The following is a 17,944-nucleotide window of genomic DNA, read 5'->3' on the forward strand; positions in this document are numbered from 1 at the left end:
ATTCTGCCTCTGACATTGGCACCAAGGGACATTTTGAGGACCAGAGCAGGCCAAGCATGGCATAAATTTCTGAATACTACAGGGCTATTTACCATAAATATTTTATTTCCTTTAATGAAAATTCATTATTGACACAGTCATGGTATTCCTACAAGAGTAACAAATGCAAGTTGGAGGCTCATGCCCCTGCAAATAGGCCTCCTTCTATATATTGCCATGTTTGTGGGTTGAGACCACTACATTATTCACTGTATTTTCTACAGTAGCTACTGGCTCAGAGCCATGAGCAACACTGATGCCATGGCTTTTTATTATTGATAAAGAAATATGTTTCTAGTTCATCAAATTATATTTCAGTGCTCTGCCAGGCCATAAGTCTATGTAACTAATGATTGGGATTCTTCAGATGCAAAAAATATCTGTTCCCTTCCAGGAGAAAAGCTTGTGGGATGATTGTGTGAAATTTTCTGCCAATATGGAAATGAGAAAAAGAGCTCTGAAGTGGAAACCAAAGAACTTCTCATAGGTGTTGGATCAACTTCAGCATCAGGAAAAGGGGGCAGAGACAGTCTACCAACTTGCATCAGGAATGAGGTGGCTCTGTGCTTCTGTTGGCAATGCTGGATGCATCCTTTCTCTATAAGTACACGGAAGGGAGGTCATTGAGGGCTGTTGCCATTATTGGGTGGAAATTCAACCAGATGTGAATGAGTCCTTTGCTAGAAAATGTCACCCTTGTTGAAATGGAGGGGTACAAAAGTGCGAAATTCCTAGCTCCCCTTGTCTAAATATGAGTTTGCCAGAAATAGACTCTGAGGCAGGCGGCGCAAGTACAAGTTTACTTGGGAGATGATCCAGATAGGGGAGTCCAGAATTGAGACAGGGAAGGGAAGGCAGCCAGTCAAAGGAATGTTATAAAGCCACTTGTCACTGTGGACAACTAGAGCTTGATCCTGCTGAGAGTTATCACACTTGAGTGGGGAGGGAGCTGAGTGAGGTTGAGGGCTTCTTCAGATGTTGGTTGAGGGCTTCTTCTGGGGGAAAGAGCCGTATTAATTCTTCAGCATATCCAGCCTTCAGTATCTGGGCAGAGCACCCTTTCTCAGCTTTGGAGATACAGGTGTGGCAGTTGCTTAGCATGAAAGGGGTCAGACCCCAGGAATGTGGGTGGGGCATTGATGTCTTGGGAAACACCCCTTGTCCATATTTCTCCCTCTCCAATGGAGCTAGCATTTAATAATTAGATACCCGTTACTAGGTATTACATATTTCATAAGTATCACAGTTAATCCTCTTAACCACGTAAACTAGTATTGTTTTTATTCTCCCATTTTGCACATTAAGACTGAATAAGGTTAAGGAATTTCCCCGAGGCCACAGAACTCATGAGTAGTGAAGGAGGGCTTCAAATTTAGGTCTTTAGGCGCTTAGAAAACCCTGGCTGCCTGAGGTAAGCAAATGTCACCACATTAGTATATTTGGCTGAAGCAACCTTTCTCAGCAAATTTGATTGGTAATATTTGTTTGGTAGTATTTTTTTAAATCCTCACTCGAGGATATTTTTTCATTCACTTTTAGAGAGAGTGGAAGAAAGAGGGAAAGACAGAGAGAAATATCAATGTGAGAGAAACACATCGATTGGTTGCCTCCTGTATGTGCCCTGACCAGGGTCCGGGCCTGGGAGGAGCCTGCAACTGAGGTACGTTCCCTTGACCAGAATCAAACCGGGGACCCATTGGTTCGCAGGCTGACGCTCTACCCACTGAACCAAACCGGCTAGGGCTTTGATGGATAGTTTGATGAGCCCTCTCTTGAGGTTCTTGGTTACCATGACCTATGGTTGCATCTTCCTTCACAGAGATGCTGCTCATGATCTTGTTTCTACGTACACATCAACCCATTTGAATCCAGAACTTGGTTTCTGGCTTTTGAAGGGAAGGACTGTGCCCTTTAAAAGGTGGGGGAGGAGGGAGTCAGTTTGCCCTTTCCAATACAGGAATCAACATGCTAGACATGTAGCCCCAGTTATGATCTCAGCTCCTCCCCTAATATCTGTGTGAACTTAGACTGGTTACTTGCTTTCTTTCGGCCTTGATTTACTTATCTGTAAGTTAGGGATAGTGTTCCATATTATGTAGAAGCAATGAAAAAGCAATAAATATATATTTACAATACTTGATAAAGATGAGTTCCATCCTTAAATTCAGGATACTGAAATTATTGGGATGATTTCAACGAGCGTTGAGGCTTCCCTTGCCTCCCGCTGAACCTTTCACCCACTCAACTTGTAACTCCTCAGTGATCAGGACTGGGTATCCTGGTTCTTTCTGGAACTAGAGCTAAGTATGGTGCCCAGCACATGGTAAGAGCTGAACAAGTGTGCTTTTTTTTTTTTTTTTTTGCATGTGATTGATTTCGTAATACATTTCCCAGTGTGAAAACACAGTCCTTAAAATGAGACAACCTCCCGGCAGGCAGCAGTTCCCCAGGGCACCCTGCACCCTCCCACTGCCAGACAGCCTCCCGCTAGCATTCCTATGGCTTTCTGAACCTCACTGAGCCTAAGAGGAGGGCACTGAACTGTCTCTGAAATGTTTCCAGGGACTAAATATTTAAAAAATGAAGTTGTGCCTATATCCATTTTCACACAGATTCTTTTGTGGATGATTCTGTTCAGGGTCTTCAGTCACGACAGATGCATACATCTGATCAACAAACACTCATTAAGTGACTGCTCCATGCTGGCCACTTAAATAGGCACTGAGGACACAGAGGGGAATACATTTTCTCCAACCCTAACCACCTGTCTAGTGGAGAAGACAGAAGAAACCGAAGTTGCTGGAGGCAAGGCCTCATGTACAAAATGCTGCTGCAGGGCCAGGGACTACAACAGTTATTGCATTACTCAGGGTGGGCTTGGATATGCTGGGTAACAAACAGCCCCCAAATCACAGTGGCAAAAAGAAGAATAAAAATGTTCTGTCTTACTTATGCTACATGTACAAAATATATGTATTAGGGGTGTGAGCTTCTGATATCAGTCACTCAGGGATCCAGGCGGATGGGAGATTCACCCCAACATATGTTTCTTTGAATGCTTAGACAAGAAAATGCAAGCCTGTCCAGAAATATGACATGTTGTTTTACTCACCTTCTATTAATCAGAGCAAGTTGCTGGGCCCCACCTAGCCTTGAAGGGCAGCCACGGGCACACTCCTTCCAGGTCTCTGGAACAAGGAGAATGGGGTATTTGTGAACTGCCTGCATGGCCACCCAAGTTGGAATCCAGTTGTTGGGGAGATTACTGGAGTGTCATTTCTCAGCCAATAATTCTGTGTTTATACAAAAACCATTTCTTGGGAGAAAGAACCGCTGAGTACATTCACACTTGTGTTCACTTTCTCTTTCATCAACCCTGGCCTGGTGGGCACAGGCCATGGGGAGAGAAATGGCAGAGCTCCTGTCCTCAGGGAACTGTCAGTCCAGTTGAGTCAAAGGTACAATAGGCAACAAATGGCTGCAGTTTGGTTGGAATGTCATGTGTTGAGTGCTCACACAGTACAGGAGGGCCACCATAGGAGTGAGGAAGGCTCTGTGCGAGGCTAGTACTACACCCACTGGCAAGGTTTCCCCAGTGTTCATGTGAGGGGAAGAAGGAGCAGCAGGCTTTATGGGGGAGCACAGAACAGAACTGTGAAGTCACCCCATTGCTGCAGTGGACGAGCTGGGCAGGATCAGGACTCCAGATTCTTGGGGCAATTCCCAAGAGGCAGTCAATCAAATTCTCTAGATATTTTGGTATGAAAGTCCCCTGGGATGAGACAACATACTGCGATTGCCTGGCTCATATTCCTTCTGCTCAGATGTGCTAAGGGAGCTGGGTGTTAGCATGTGTTGATCTTCATCTTGGCTGCTTCATTTGATCAATAGGCAATTAGTATGTCCAAAGATGCCATGAATGTCCCTGCTGCAGGTGTGTGTTTTTTTTTCAAAGAAAGCAGAAAGCACTCTTCATCTCCAGCAAACCTCCATTTAGATTCATCAAACCCAGGCCTCAGGAAAGCAGCCAGGAGAGAGGAGCGGGCCGCTGATTGCTGTTGCCTTGGCAAGGGGAATGCACTGGGTTCGGGCTCAGTGGTTTCTATGGGAACAGCACTGCTTGCCTTTGCTGGCCCCCTGGGGCGGGTGAGATGTACTGAAAGGAAAACTGAGAGGGAGAAAGAAGAAAGAGTCCTGGCTGGTGCGCTCAATGGTTAGAACACCAGTCAAGGGCATGTACCTGAGTGCAGGTTCGATCCCCGCCTCTAGTCAGGGTGCATGCAAGAGGCAACCAATCCATGTATCTCTCTCACACATCAATGTTTCCTCCCCCACCCCCCGCTCTCACACATCAATGTTTCCTCCCCCACCCCCCGCTCCTCTCTCCCCACTTCCACTCTCTCTAAAAATCAATGGAAAAAATATCCTCACCCACTAGGTAAGGATTAAAAAAAAAGAGCAGTAGAAAGAGACTTGGAGGATTGTGAAGGTGTTCAGGAGAACCCTCAGCCAGATGTGGTCCCAGAAGCCCGATCATGGGAAGCACCTAGAGCAGTGGTTCTCAACCTTCCCAATGCCGCGACCCTTTAATACAGTCCCTCATGTTGTGGTGACCCCCAATTTCATTGTTACAAATTGAACATAATTAAAGCATAGTGACTAATCACAAAAACAATATGTAATTATATATGTGTTTTCTAATGGTCTTAGGCGACCCCTGTGAAAGGGTCGTTCGACCCCCAAAGGGGTTGCGACCCACAGGTTGAGAACCGCTGACCTAGAGGGACGTACATCGTGCAGCTGCCTTGGACTAAACACAGTCCTGAAGAAACAGACGCCAGTGCCAGGCAGTCAGGAATTGGTGATAGGTGACTTCAACCCCAAGATAGAACGGAATGTGTCCTTGGCCCCCTGCCAGACCAGCATCCCATTATGTTATAATTATGAGGAATGGTGATACATAACCCAAGCATGGCTAGAGGTGCTTCACATACACTGTCTGCACTCTCCCCAGCAAGGATGGCATCCACACACCCATCCTGCGGATGAAGGAAGTGGGTTCGGAGAGGGGAAAGGATAGCCTGGGAGAGGTGTAGGTGGGGTCTGACCCTGGCTTGATTCCCCACCTGGGCCCTTATGCAAAACCCAGTCAACAACTCAAAGCAATTATTACCTTCTCAAAGATGGACGAGCATCCTAGCTCTCACCCCTTGACTAAGAAATGCTGCTGGTTTGTGTGGGCTTGGGTATGAGGAAGCATACCCGAATGGAGGGCAGCTGGGGGGCATCAGCACCCCATCAGCCTGTGGGAGGCACTAGAAGCCCCACCTTGTTTTAAAGATGAGAAAACTGAGGCCAGAAGCGCTGGACAGAGCCTTCCGGTCCAGTGAGCTACCCTGCCTCCTCCACATGCTCTTGTCGTACCCAGCTGTGGTTCTTCTGAAAACACCATCTCCCAGTTGTGTGGTGGCTTGAGTCTGAGTCGGCCAGGAGGGGAGCTTGCTTGGTCCTGGGGAAGCAGCTCGGTGCTCTGGTAGCTCTGTTCTTGAACCGCTGGGCAACCTGAGCAAGGCTGACATTCTCCACCCCGGTCAGTGCCCAGGGTCAGCTCTCTTCAGCATTTTTCATCCCACGGATACCTAGTAAAGGTGTCTGCTGCGTGCACTAACTGTTCTCTGTATTCCTGGGAGTAGTAAGGAGGAGCTTCGGGCCATTTGTCAGATGGCCAGTAGGCAAACTGAGGCTGAGAGAGGAAAATACACCCACCAAAGGCCAGCCGTGGGAGTGCTGGCATCGAGCCCTGCATCTCCAGATGCCCAACTGAGGAGCCTTTCCTTGACCCCAGGCTGACCCCTTCCTTAGGAAGGTTAAATACAATCATTCCAACTGCTTTAGAACCTCAGCAAAGCAGCACTTCGTGAAACAGCGGCATGCGCATTGATAGGCTGTGTGGATAGTGCCTAAATAGGGGCTGATGAGGTCAGTAATAAGCATTAGGGGCCTCCCCCAGTGAAGCTACTGCCCAATGGGTCTCCACTGAGGGCTCTTACATTCTCTTAATGAGCCACCATGCTTAATATAACAACGCGTTACAGTGTCGCTAACTAGGGTGGAAATCTTAATATCCAGGCCCTGCCATGCTGGGTTCGGAATGCAAATCTCAATAGCAGTTTATCCAGGCCTTTAAGCTTGGCCCAGGGCCTCCCTTCTGCCACCACCACCTCCAACCCACACCACCGCCATGTGCAGATGCCAGTTATGCATGAGCAAGTTATGGTCTCTCGTTCCTACTCATAAAGACACCCTGCACCTCCTCTCTCCCAGTTCCTACACAAGGGAGGCTTGGAAGATGACAGGGGTAGGGGACACAGGCTGTAGTGGACACTGGGCATCGCTACTCCAGACACGTGGATGGTTTCCTGAGGCACCTGCGACTCTGTCCAGGCCCTGCTCTGATCCCAGGAACTCACTGGACTTGGCCAGTGCAGGGCTGGATAGTATTTCACGTATTTTCTCACTAACACGTTAAGTAGCGACCTAGAGACCACCCTGATGTTGCAGTGCTGAGTGAATAGAGTGGTATGCCTAATGGATCATGAAAACATCTTTTGGGGCAGAGTCCCAGGTGCTTTAACACAACTGTAGTTGGTTGCCTACCTTCTAATCTGCAGGAAACACTAATTTCCAGTTTGAGGTCTGTGAATAGAAAGATATCATTTTTTCTCATCCAAGTTCATGGACCCCCCTGAACATGAGGACTGGCAGACTGTCCTGACCCCCAGCACAGAGAATGCTGTCATCTGTACTGAGCTGGTTTTCTCTCTCTTTTCTTCAGCCCTGCATGAGTTCCCCAGGGACATCTTCACCAACGAGAAACGGAGACAGGGAGCAGTGGTTCTCCATGTGCTCTGTGTAAGTACCTTCTCGTGGCTCTGCTGGAGGGTCCCAGGGGAGGCCTGGCTGGGGGGTGGGCAGTGGTGCCTGCACCGACACCGCCCCTCCCTCCTGTTCACACACCTGGAGGGGGGTCCTCGGAGCCTTGTGGGGACAATCTCTCAGTGTACCCTCTTTAAAAGGCCATGGGTTCATAAGCTGGCAGGCATCTGTGTGCATTCTGTTCTTGATATCCCACCCAAAGTGTGGACTCCAAGGCCAAACAGACCTGCTCCACACTACTTAACTATGCTCATTCTCTCTGCTCAAATGTCACCCCCTTGGGGAGCCCTTTCCTAACCAGCCTTTATATTGTTATATGATTATTTGCTTATTGTCAACCTCACTGACATGTAAGCCTCAGGAGAACTGGGACTTGGTTTTGTATGCGACTTAATTTCCCCACCTGTTCCCAGCATGTGGCAGGGGCAGAGTATTTGTTAAGTCAGTGGATTAAGTATAATGGCAACTGATACAGTGCCTGGCATGTAGTAGGTGCTCACTAAAGTTTGTTCTGGCTCTGAACATCCACCACTGCCCTAGCACGTCCTCTGCAAACCCAGTGGGCTGGAGGCCTGTGATTTCCCTGGACCCCGTGAGAGAGTTTGGAGAGGGGGTGTGTGGAGATATGTCTGAGGAGTGGCGGAGAAGCCGAAGGACCCGGCCGGGTTCTGAACGAGGTGCGGCATTGTGCCCTTTCATCTCCGGGATACCCACCCTCCCCCAGAATTCTATCATCTGGTTATTTATTGCTGTGAAAAAAATTCTGCAAATTCTGTGATGTACCCAATAACCACTTTACGTTGCTTCTGGGTTCTGTGAGCCAGTCGTTAAGAAAAGGCCCAGAGGGAATGCTGTACACAGGGTCCGGGCCTGGGTGGGTCGATGTGATGGCGGTGTTGACACGCAAGGCTGGGGCTGGGGCCACTGCTGCTGGAGGACCCCCCCCCCACCCCCCCGCAACTCCAAAAGGGCATGTCTGGGGTCCAGGCTGAGCACTGGCAAGGCTGGGACTGTTGACCAGAGCACCTCCCTGTGGCTGCTCCATCGTGGCTTCATGGGGGGCGCTGAGAGGTGGGCTTACAGTGGGCTTTCAGTGAACCTGGAGGGAACCTCATGGCCTGTAATGCCCAGGCCCCTAAATCACAGGCATCTATTACTCAAGGGGAGGGGACAGAGACCTCACTTTTCAGTGCACACCTGGACTCTGGAGTCTGAACAATCACGGGCTTGGAGACAGCTCTGCTGTTCTCACCTTGTGTGTGGCCTTCTGACAGGATATCTAACCTCTCTGGGCCCCTAGGCTGCCCGAAGCCTGAACCCCTCATGGTGAAAGCCATCAATTCTTCAAGTCTTCCCTCACTCACCTCAACCCCCCAGAACCACCTCCCCTGGGGGGAAAAAAGGCATGAGAAGTCCCTTTTAAGCAAAGACAATCTCTAAAAATACCAAGTGATAAAGTTGGCGCTCTGCAGTCCGCCTGCCCATTAGGAGAGCCCATGCACAGAGCGACTAATACGGATGCCAGCTGCCGCCCTCGGCACCAGGGAGGCTCCCTGTCGAAAGGCTGAGGAGACCCAGGCACTGAGCTGGTCCAGAATTCCCTGGGAGCCGTCAGCACCCTGTGCCCCGACATCTGAGAGATGAAGTTGCTACTTTGGGCACAAACAGTGCGAGCTCCCTCCTCCCGGGCCACGTTGCCGCCTGCAGCTGGCAGGGCCCTTCCTCCCACTACCCCGAGCCCCCTCTGATGCCAGCCCAAGGCAGAGGAGGGTGCGTTTGCCTTGCTCTTCATGACTCAAAGATGCCTGAAGTCTCATCTGTCTGTGACCGCACATTCCCAGGGTGGCATGAAGGCCAAGTGTACAAAAACCCTAACCCTAACCCTAATCTCCCCTTAGACACTTCCCTAGAGAGTGGGCAGAAACCTGCAGCTTAGCACCTTGTCATCGTTGGTATCTAATACTGCACTTAGCCCCTGCCCTGGGCCCTGCATTGAAGAAACCCCAGGGCAAGGAGTCTAGGGACCAAGGGCAGCGTCCACCCCTGTGAGACCATGCTCCAGGCACGTGGAACTTCAGAATTTTCCACCCAAACAGCGGAGCCTGCTGCCAAGGCCAGGGTGGGCCTCCTCCCTGATCCATCTCTGAGAGGGAAGAGACTAGGTGAAAAAGCTTGAACTTGCTGCCCAGGGCATCCACAGGCATGCCCATGGTGCAGGGAGGAGCCAGGCTCAGACCAGGAGGAGGGCACCTCTTCTCTATGGCAGGGGCACAGGTTAGGGTGGGCCTGCCGGTACCCGCCCCAAGGTCAAGGACCAAATCTTGCCTTATGCTTTCCGCAAGAGCATTAAGTTCCCCCAGTAGGACATGAGCCTCACCAGGGAAGCCCCTTTGTACAGTGCCCGGTGCCTTGACCAACAAATGCTGCCCAGTTTAGTGCAGGGCTGAGTGATACTTTTCACCCCCTTCATTCACCAAGGTGCCCAGCGCATTTGGTGTGCTCAGGAATCGTTACATGCACATGTGGATGTGAGAAGACCCGCTGCCAGGACTAACCTGTAGGAACAGATGAATGCATGAGACGGAGTGGGAGCTGAGAACAGATTTCCTGCACTCAGCCATCAGAGGGCCTTTCTGAGCCCCTGCAACGTGGGAGCGCTGGGCTGGTCCCTTCTAGAGGCCCGAGAGGCAGCCTCACCCGCAGGAGACCACTGCCCTGGGGGAGGCCCACTAATGGACACTCCAGCCCCGAGCTAGGTGCTGGCCATGCATCGTCTGTGCCATGTGATGTGGGAATGCAGAGAAGGCAAGTCCCGTGTTGGGAGGCAATTGCATTGAACTTGAAGACTGGGTAGGCATTTTCCAACAATGACAGGAGCAAAGGGGTTCCAGGCAGGAGCAGGACACCTGTGATGAAGGATATGGAGACTGGAGAGTCTCTGGCGCCGGGAGTGAACAGGAACCAAGGACCTGGAGAGGGGTAGAGAGGTTTAGGGGAGGCTGGGCCTCACCTGGAGGCACCACAAGGTGGCTCAGTTGCTGACTTAGATGTGGCAGGAAACAGATTCTGGATCTCGCCACCCCTCCTTGCTCAGGAAGCAGGGTCAGCCATAGCCGGAGGGGACCTGAGTGACCAGCCCTCCATCAGGTGAGAAAGACCTAGGCTTGCCACAGAGAGACGCTCAGGGTGGCCACAGAGAGAGGGCAGGGCTCCCTGAGGAAGACCCCAGATCTGGGAGGGACATGAGACAGGGAGAAGGGGACTGAGCATCATCCAGCCGTCTCTAGGCCCCTGGAGAGCTATGTCTGCCTCCTCCAGGGAAGGGAGGGTCTCAGAGGTGTATTCTGTCACCCTGGGCTGCCTCAGGGAGGGCCACAGGCTGTTCTTTCATGGGATTAACTTCCGTCCTTTTAGATCTCAAGCAGAGAGCAGAGTCCTTTCAAATCGTACTCTGAAACCCGAGCGTTGGTACCCACGCTCATCCTTCCCCTTCCCACCTGTGCCCCGTGAGCGAGCTGTTCCTGTGAGGCCCCGTAAAGCCGTGGCTTTCAACCTCAGGTGTGCATGGGTCTTTGGACGCCCCCTCTCCCCCCAGAACAATCTTAAAAAGCCAAGCCGGCTTCTTTTTTTCTTTCTCTTTTCCATACAAGTACTTCCTTCCTTTGTGTATGATTTGTAGAAATCAGCCATTTCTGGTTAAACTTTTCAAACACCGTAGATGTAATTTTTCCTTGAGTCTTTCTGATTTTATCAATTTCAGAAGCCCTAACTCCTGGGATTGCACTAAAGAAAGATTTCTATTCCTTCTGACTATTCTTTATATATGGGCTCCTGACTAGAGTGGGTAGTTCATCATCTGTATAACTGTCAACAATGAATAGCCCCAAGGAAACACACTAGTCTTTGGACTTGATTTATAGCCGATCTGTTATAATGTTGAGACACTAAACGCAGTGTTTCCTGTTTCTGAGGAAATTCGCACCCCGTAAACTCGGGGAGCTGACCCCAAACAGAGGAAGAAGCCTGTGGATAATTTTCTAGGACCATGGTTTGTTTGTGATTTATAAGAATTCTGTGAAATTTCACTAATTATCCCGTGTGTCCATAGCTGAATCATTGAGATTATAAGCCAATTTATACATTTTCTCTTCCAGTAAAAGCAGCTTTCAATAATCAGTGTTTGAAATTCTTCCTCAAAATGGGTCTGTTTTTAATAAATCAACCTCCACAGCAGAAATAAATACCTTGTCAGCTTTGGGAAAGGATTCTTCCTAAGCTTCCAGCCTTCTTTTCAGGTGTTTAATGTAACCCCTCTCTTGCGGTAGGAGGATGTTTCTGTGTGCTTGTGTGTGAGGTGGTACAGAGTGAACGTGTAGTCCTTCTGAAGGCAACGTCCTACTAAGTGAGTCTGTTTGGGAGAAGGGTCCAGCCACTGACTCAGCAACTCGGACCCATCCAGGGACCAACCCAGGAAGGAAATATTAACCAGAAAGTTTCCGGTGTCCATCTTCATATTCTAAAACCTAGACAGGCTCCTAGGAGCCCACAGGAAACTCAAGCATTGACTCTGTGTGTGCAGAAGGCTCTTCTTCCTCCGGGGAGCAGTCAGGGCAGCCACCCTCGGGCCCCGTCAGGCTTCCCAGGGTGGCAAAAGGGATGTGTGGGCCATAGGGAGGTGCCTGGCCATGTGATCTGAGGCCTGCTCTGTCCGGCAGTGGGGACTCCCTTGTCCACAACTCCATCTTCACCGCACCCTGTGCACAGTGCCCACTTTAGGGGCTCGCATGTACTAAAAAGGGGTGGGCTCCACACAGGGTGGGCCATTTGGGGAGCTCAGGGAGGATTCTTGTGCTGGGCCGTCAAGCTAGGGCTCCCACATGTGGAAGTTCTCCAGGGATGGCAACAGGACCATAGCTGCTGATCCCTGTGGCATCCCTGTAGGTGATGCCCAGGGCTGGACCCCAAGGTTGGTGGTCTCCCCCAAACCTCCAGCTCCTGTCCACATTTCTCTCCCCCAAACCTCCAGCTCCTGTCCACATTTCTCTCCCCAAAAACTCCAGCTCCTGTCCGCATTTCTATCCTCCTCCTCCAGCCCAGTTTTTAATCTGGTCAGGAAATTGGGGAAATTCCCTGTGAGCCTGCATCCAATTCTCTCTTATTCCCAGGTCAGCATTTTAAAGTCAAGAATTTGCTAATTCCTGTTTCATGATTCCACTAAGACCTCCTTGCTCCCCCAAACCGCAGTGGAAACCAGTGGGCATTGGAGGAAGGCCCTGGAGTAGAGGTGGTGAAGTGTGATTGGGATGTGTGGGGAGGAAGGAGGTTATTCAGATATCATCCTCCCCGTGGGATTGTGGGTTTTCTAGGTCCGTTCCCTATTTCCTCTCTGTGGCGGTATTCCCAGCCAAGCACAGTGCCTCGATGGCCTAGATGTCCCTACCCTCCCCGCCCCCCTTCATCTCCACACAACCTGCGCCCCATGCAGGCCCTGACGCTGCCTGGTGTCCTTGTTGCACCTACTCTGCTTGCTCACTCCCTACCTGTACTGTGCACAGCCCCAGAAGTGTCTAATGCAGCGGTTCTCAACCTGTGGGTTGCGACCCCTTTGGCGGTCAAACGACCCTTTCACAGGGGTCGCCTAAGACCATCCTGCATATCAGATATTTACATTACGATTCATAACAGCAACATTACAGTTATGAAGTAGCAACGAAAATAATTTTATGGTTGGGGGTCACAACATGAGGAACTGTATTGAAAGGGCCAGAAGGTTGAGAACTACTGGCTCATGGGTCCAGCTCATAGGTTTCCTGCCTGACATGTGTCCCCAGCCGGCCTATGGGTTGACCTCCCCTGGGTCAGGTCCTAATCAGTCGTTATGATGGAAGGACAGGGCTTCCTTCAGAAGGTGCAGGGATGGCCAAACTCCTAATGGGGAGTCTGGGCTCCGCCACCCCAACCCCGAAACTAACCCCTCTACCCTGCGTGACAGTGAACGCTAATTTGGATGTGTTCTTGGAGAAGGGAGCTGGTCTGGGAGAGCCCACATCCCAAATGGGAACGGCTACTTTACTCCTCTGAGCTTCCAGTACCCCTTTAGTCCTGGGGGAGAAGGCTATCTGGAAGGGCCTCACCAAGGAATCCATTTCCTTGAGGCCTGAGCCTCTCTGTTATATCTGCTGTCTAATTTTAATATCTGGAGGAATGGTTGCTCTGGGCAGGCTTCCTTCCCTGGGGTCCAGATTGCTTTTGTTAAAAACCAGAGAATAAACTACTTAATGCAATAGCTGGTTCTTAAGGGCAGAAGGGCCAGGGTACAAGCAGGAGGTGGAGGAGGCTCCTTCCAGCTCCACCAGCCCCCCTCCCCAGCCCTGGGAGAGGCAGCTTTGCATATCAAAGCTCGCCAGCCACCTCAGCCCCAGGGGTTATGTTTGTCTCTCCAGGGGCTGTCCTTGGGCTTTCTGGGCTTTGAGACTCTACTTCTATGGCCCAGCACTAATGGAACTTTCTGTGCTGATGAAAATGTTCTCTGTATGCACTCTCCAATGTGGTAGCTGCTGGCCACCCATGGCCACTGAACATTTGAAATGTGGTTAGTGTGACTGAGGAACTGATTTTTAATTTTATTTCATGTTAATATAAATGTAATTAGCCACATGTGCCCTAGAAAGCATAGTGATGAGTTCTAATTTCACCCCATCTTCCCTCCCTTTGATTATGTTCTTAACTTGAAATAAAGAAGCAGAGATGGCCAGGGAAAAGGTCACTAGCAAAGGATGCAGGGAAGGCTCCTTGGGGCCACCACTGTGGGATGTTCTGTGAGGAGAAAGGCTGCCTCGGAGTAAGAAAAGTTATGTCCCTAACAAGCTCCCGACCTCAATTTTCATGTCTGTAAAGTGGGAGTACATAGTAGGTGCTCGGTAAATGCTGGATTTTTTTAGTCTTCATCTTCTCCCCACCCCACACCCCTCTACGAGCAGCTCACTTGTGCTTAACCCATCCCCAAACTCCTCCTGTCAGGGGATCAGATCCATTCAGTGGCGGCAGGTCCTGTGAGCTACAGGACAGGGGTCGCAAGGCCTCTCTGCAGCTGGCGTTTCTGCCACGCCCAGGGCTCTGGGCGAGGGGCTGCTGCAAGCATTTGGAGTTTTAAGGAGACCTACATGATCTGGTCAGCAAGGTTTCAGCAACAACTCACTTGCTGGGCAGACGTGTTTAGTGTTTAGTTAAGGGCTTTCACCCTGGAAGAGAAAAATGATTAGAAGAGCTTGTGGAATTCGCTGTTTACTCTTGGAAAAGTGCTGAGCGTGTCCTTAATTTGTCAGTGTCAACACAAAGCTAAAACCGGTGTGCAGAGAGGATTAACACAGAGAGAGTAAATTGTTCTATTTCGATAGATCTGTTACTCCCGCCCCTCTTTGCTCCCGAGACTTCTTTCCGAAGGCCCCGGCCTGGTCATGAGGCCTCTGTGCTGCACCCGGGCTTGCAGTGGATGGACTCCCCAGGACCCCCGAGCTGGAGATAAAGTGTGATCCCTTAGAGCAAGCATGTCAAACTCAAAGGCTAACCCGGGCCAAATAAGGTTTAAGTTTATGTGGGCCGCAAAAAAAAAAAAAAGCTTCAGTTTTCATAGAAACATAGGTTTATTTCGATAGAGACATGCTGAATACAGACGGCTGAAATAAATGAGTAATCATTAACATAAAATAATAGAACATTTCAATAAAAATATTTTTTTCTTGAACATTAACTTATCAGACATTGCATAACTGCACAAATTAATAAGTGTAATGCAAATAAACCTATTTTTCTTGTTCTCTGAAAGCGAAATATTTCCTTTTGCGCAGACCAAACCAGTCAGTCCAAGACTAATGACGTGGCAATGGGCTGCTAAAATATTCGCTGCTAGTATTAGTGGAGAGAAATGGTATGCCTGCATGTAAGGTACATAAGGGAAATGAATGCAACACGATTATAATAATCAGTCATTAGCAAACATTGTAGTTCATTATTAATAACTAGAGGCCTGGTGCACGAAATTTGTGAACGGGTAGGGTCCCTAGGCCTGGCTGGCAATCAGGGCCAATTGGGACTTCCTGCTGCCGGCTGGGGCCTCCCTTCATTCTGCGCCACCCCCTGGTGGTCAGTGCATGTCATAGCGAGCGATCGAACTCCCGGTCTCCCGGTCAAACAATTTGCATATTAGGTAGGTAGATAGATAGATAGATAGATAGATAGATAGATAGATATAGATATAGATTATGTATAAGAATATTGTAAAAATTAAGTTATGAAGTTTTTATTAAAACATTTCTTACATACCGTTATATTGGCTGGGCCGCAAAAATATTCCTTGTGGGCTGCATGTGGCCTCTGGGCCGCGAGTTTGACATGCTTACCTTAGAGCCTGCACTGGAACAAGACCCATCTGAGTTTCAGCCCTGGCTTTTCCACTTATTCGCTACATGGCCTTACTGAGCTTGTTTCCTCACATGTCCCTAGAGATACATACCCACTTCGTCAGGTTGCACCCACTTCGTCAGGTTGCACCCACTTCATCAGGTTGCTTTGAGAAATACGTAAAGACAGATGTTCCAAGTTCTTAGCGAGGTGTCTGGCACTGCGTGGATAACACCCCGTCTCTACCCCTTAGTTCTTGCAACTTGTATGTGCCCGCCTGACTCCTGCCTGACTCCCAATATCCAGCCCCTGTCACTTGACTTCTTCTGGTCCCCAGAATGCAGGACAACCCAGAAGTAGCCCTCAGAGAGGAGGTGGTGGGTAAATACCTCAGTTCCCTGGTGCCTCAGTTGGGCTAAACGAAACACGTGTTCCACCCTGTCTCCCAGAGTTGCCTGAGCAGGGTAAGTTGTAGGTGCCAACCCAGTACCTTGTTTGAAAGCATCTTGATTAGATGCCTGATCTTCTCCAAATCATTTCCCTGCCATCTTCTGCTGCTTTCTGGGATCTCCCTGTCAGTAAAAGGACTTGCACTGGAATCCTGGTATCCAGTTCTCTCCTGAGGCACCGAATGCATATCACCTACCATTATTAATATGCCCATTTGGTCTCTCTACAACCCATGAGGCTAAGGAGATGCAAGATTCTGAGTCTCCCGTTCCTTCTAGACATCCCCAGACCAAGGTGTGACTGAGTTCACCTACAGTCTCTGTGGCTCATGTCTTGACCCCAATGCCATACGGAAGGAAGCCAGGGAAATGGGCTTTGGAGCAGACAGTTTTCTGATCTTATGAGGAACCCCAGATGGTGATGGGAGAGCGTATACACATTGTTTAGATAATAAACGTTTTCTCTTGGAGACCAGCCACCTGCAGGGTGCTGTGTGTCCCCCTCCATCTTATTTATCTAATTTATTTCTTGGTCCACCCATCCCTACTCTATGTATTTTTTTAAATTCATTTTGTTTATAGAAGATAAACTTTGTGTTCCTCTGAGATGACACTGCCAACAGCCACAGTTTGTATACAATAGCTATGAATGGACTACTTATACTTTTGTAGCATTTTCTCTCTGAAGAGTATACGTTTAAAAGCTAAGTAAACAATGAGGTAATGCCATTTGGATTCATCACATGTCCTAGCGTAAAGAACTGGTCTTTAGCAAATATTCAAAAAATCAATCTGGATAAAATAGTCAATTAAATGCTCTCATTTATCAGAAAACACGCCATGCATTTTAAATGGTGGTGCTCAGTGGTTTTGCTCAACAGTTTCCTGATGATTCTGTTTTATGGAGAACCTTAGACAAGACCTGCTATTTATCATGGTTCCAGGCGTCAGAATAAATGCTCTCCAGAGGGAACTTTGTGTCCCCTCTATTTATTATCCCTCCTACCTGGTATAGGAGTTCTAAGTTTAACAAAAAACCTGACCTTAAAGCCCAGAAGCTTCTGTACCCAGGGATGCAGCTCTGCAGCCTGTTCCACAGTCTATGGAGTCATTTCCTCCCTGCAGATCGGCACCGGAAGAACTCCTGTGGCCGAGACAGGTGTCTCAGACAGGACTCCCCCAGAAGCCGACCTGAAACAGGGAGCCAGGGCAGGTGCTTCCTTTAGGGCAGTGGTTCTCAACCTTATGGCCCTTTAAAACAGTTCCTCATGTTGTGACCCCCAACCATAAAATTATTTTCGTTGCTACTTCATAACTGTAATGTTTCTACTGTTATGAATCGTAATGTAAATATCTGATATACAGGATGGTCTTAGGCGACCCCTGTGAAAGGGTCGTTCGACCGCCAAAGGGGTCTCGACCCACAGGTTGAGAACCACTGCTTTAGGGGATGGTCCCAGGAAGCACCCTGCAGAGGGGGGCAGAGGAGGAAAGGCAGCCCATAAGGGCTGTGTGGTAAGGCCAGTGACCCCTGAGGGCAGGGCTGCTGAGCTTATGCCCCACCCCCTGGACCGGCACATAGTGGAGAACATGACCTTCCACTGAGGAGCCCAGCGGAGGTGCAAGGGGCCTGCAGTGTGTAGCCCCGCCTCCTGTCAGTGCAGGCAGAAGGCTGCTTCCATGGAGGCCAGCTGCTCCGAAGCCCTCCGGCCCACATATGGAAGTTGTCCGGTTGTCACGCCAGGAACATGAGTGCCAGGGACGAGGGTGGGCACTGCCAGTGCCTGCCCGACACATACCAGCTGGGCTGCCCCAAATAGGAGCGGACTTGCACCTGTGCCCACCCCTTGAGCTCATCCTGGAGATCCTGGCTGGCGACTTCCCCTGCGTCTTCTCCCAGTTCCCCCTTCCACACACAGGCGTGGTGTGTGTGCTTGAGGTTCAGATGCCACCAGTGTCCCCCAGGTGAGTTCACCCGTGGGAGCTCCTGAGGCCAACTCTCCTGTAGTCCACAATCTGTCTGAACCGCCTCAGGGTGGGGAGTAGAAAAAAGATGGCATCCTCTCATCCCGTGAACTTCGGAGAGTCTGCAGCTGCTCAGCTCCCACCCCCTGCATGGA

General features: G+C 49.8%; 1 protein-coding gene across 5 annotated transcripts in view; it reads left to right on the forward strand.

Moving 5' to 3' along the window:
• The window catches only part of SLC24A3 (solute carrier family 24 member 3), a 460,854-nt gene that overhangs the window by 264,639 nt on the left and 178,271 nt on the right, over nucleotides 1–17,944 (forward strand). For 4 of the 5 annotated variants that reach the window (XM_006097516.3, XM_023761284.1, XM_023761285.1 and 1 more), the window contains one exon: nucleotides 6,875–6,951. The exons of the other annotated variant lie outside the window; for it this stretch is intronic. In XM_006097516.3, coding sequence (XP_006097578.3) covers nucleotides 6,875–6,951 — 77 coding nt within the window. The remainder of the gene's footprint in view (nucleotides 1–6,874; nucleotides 6,952–17,944) is intronic. 5 annotated transcript variants of the gene reach the window in all.

The sequence above is a fragment of the Myotis lucifugus genome, unplaced genomic scaffold (assembly GCF_000147115.1).
Source record: "Myotis lucifugus unplaced genomic scaffold, Myoluc2.0 scaffold_205, whole genome shotgun sequence".
NCBI lineage: Eukaryota > Metazoa > Chordata > Mammalia > Chiroptera > Vespertilionidae > Myotis > Myotis lucifugus.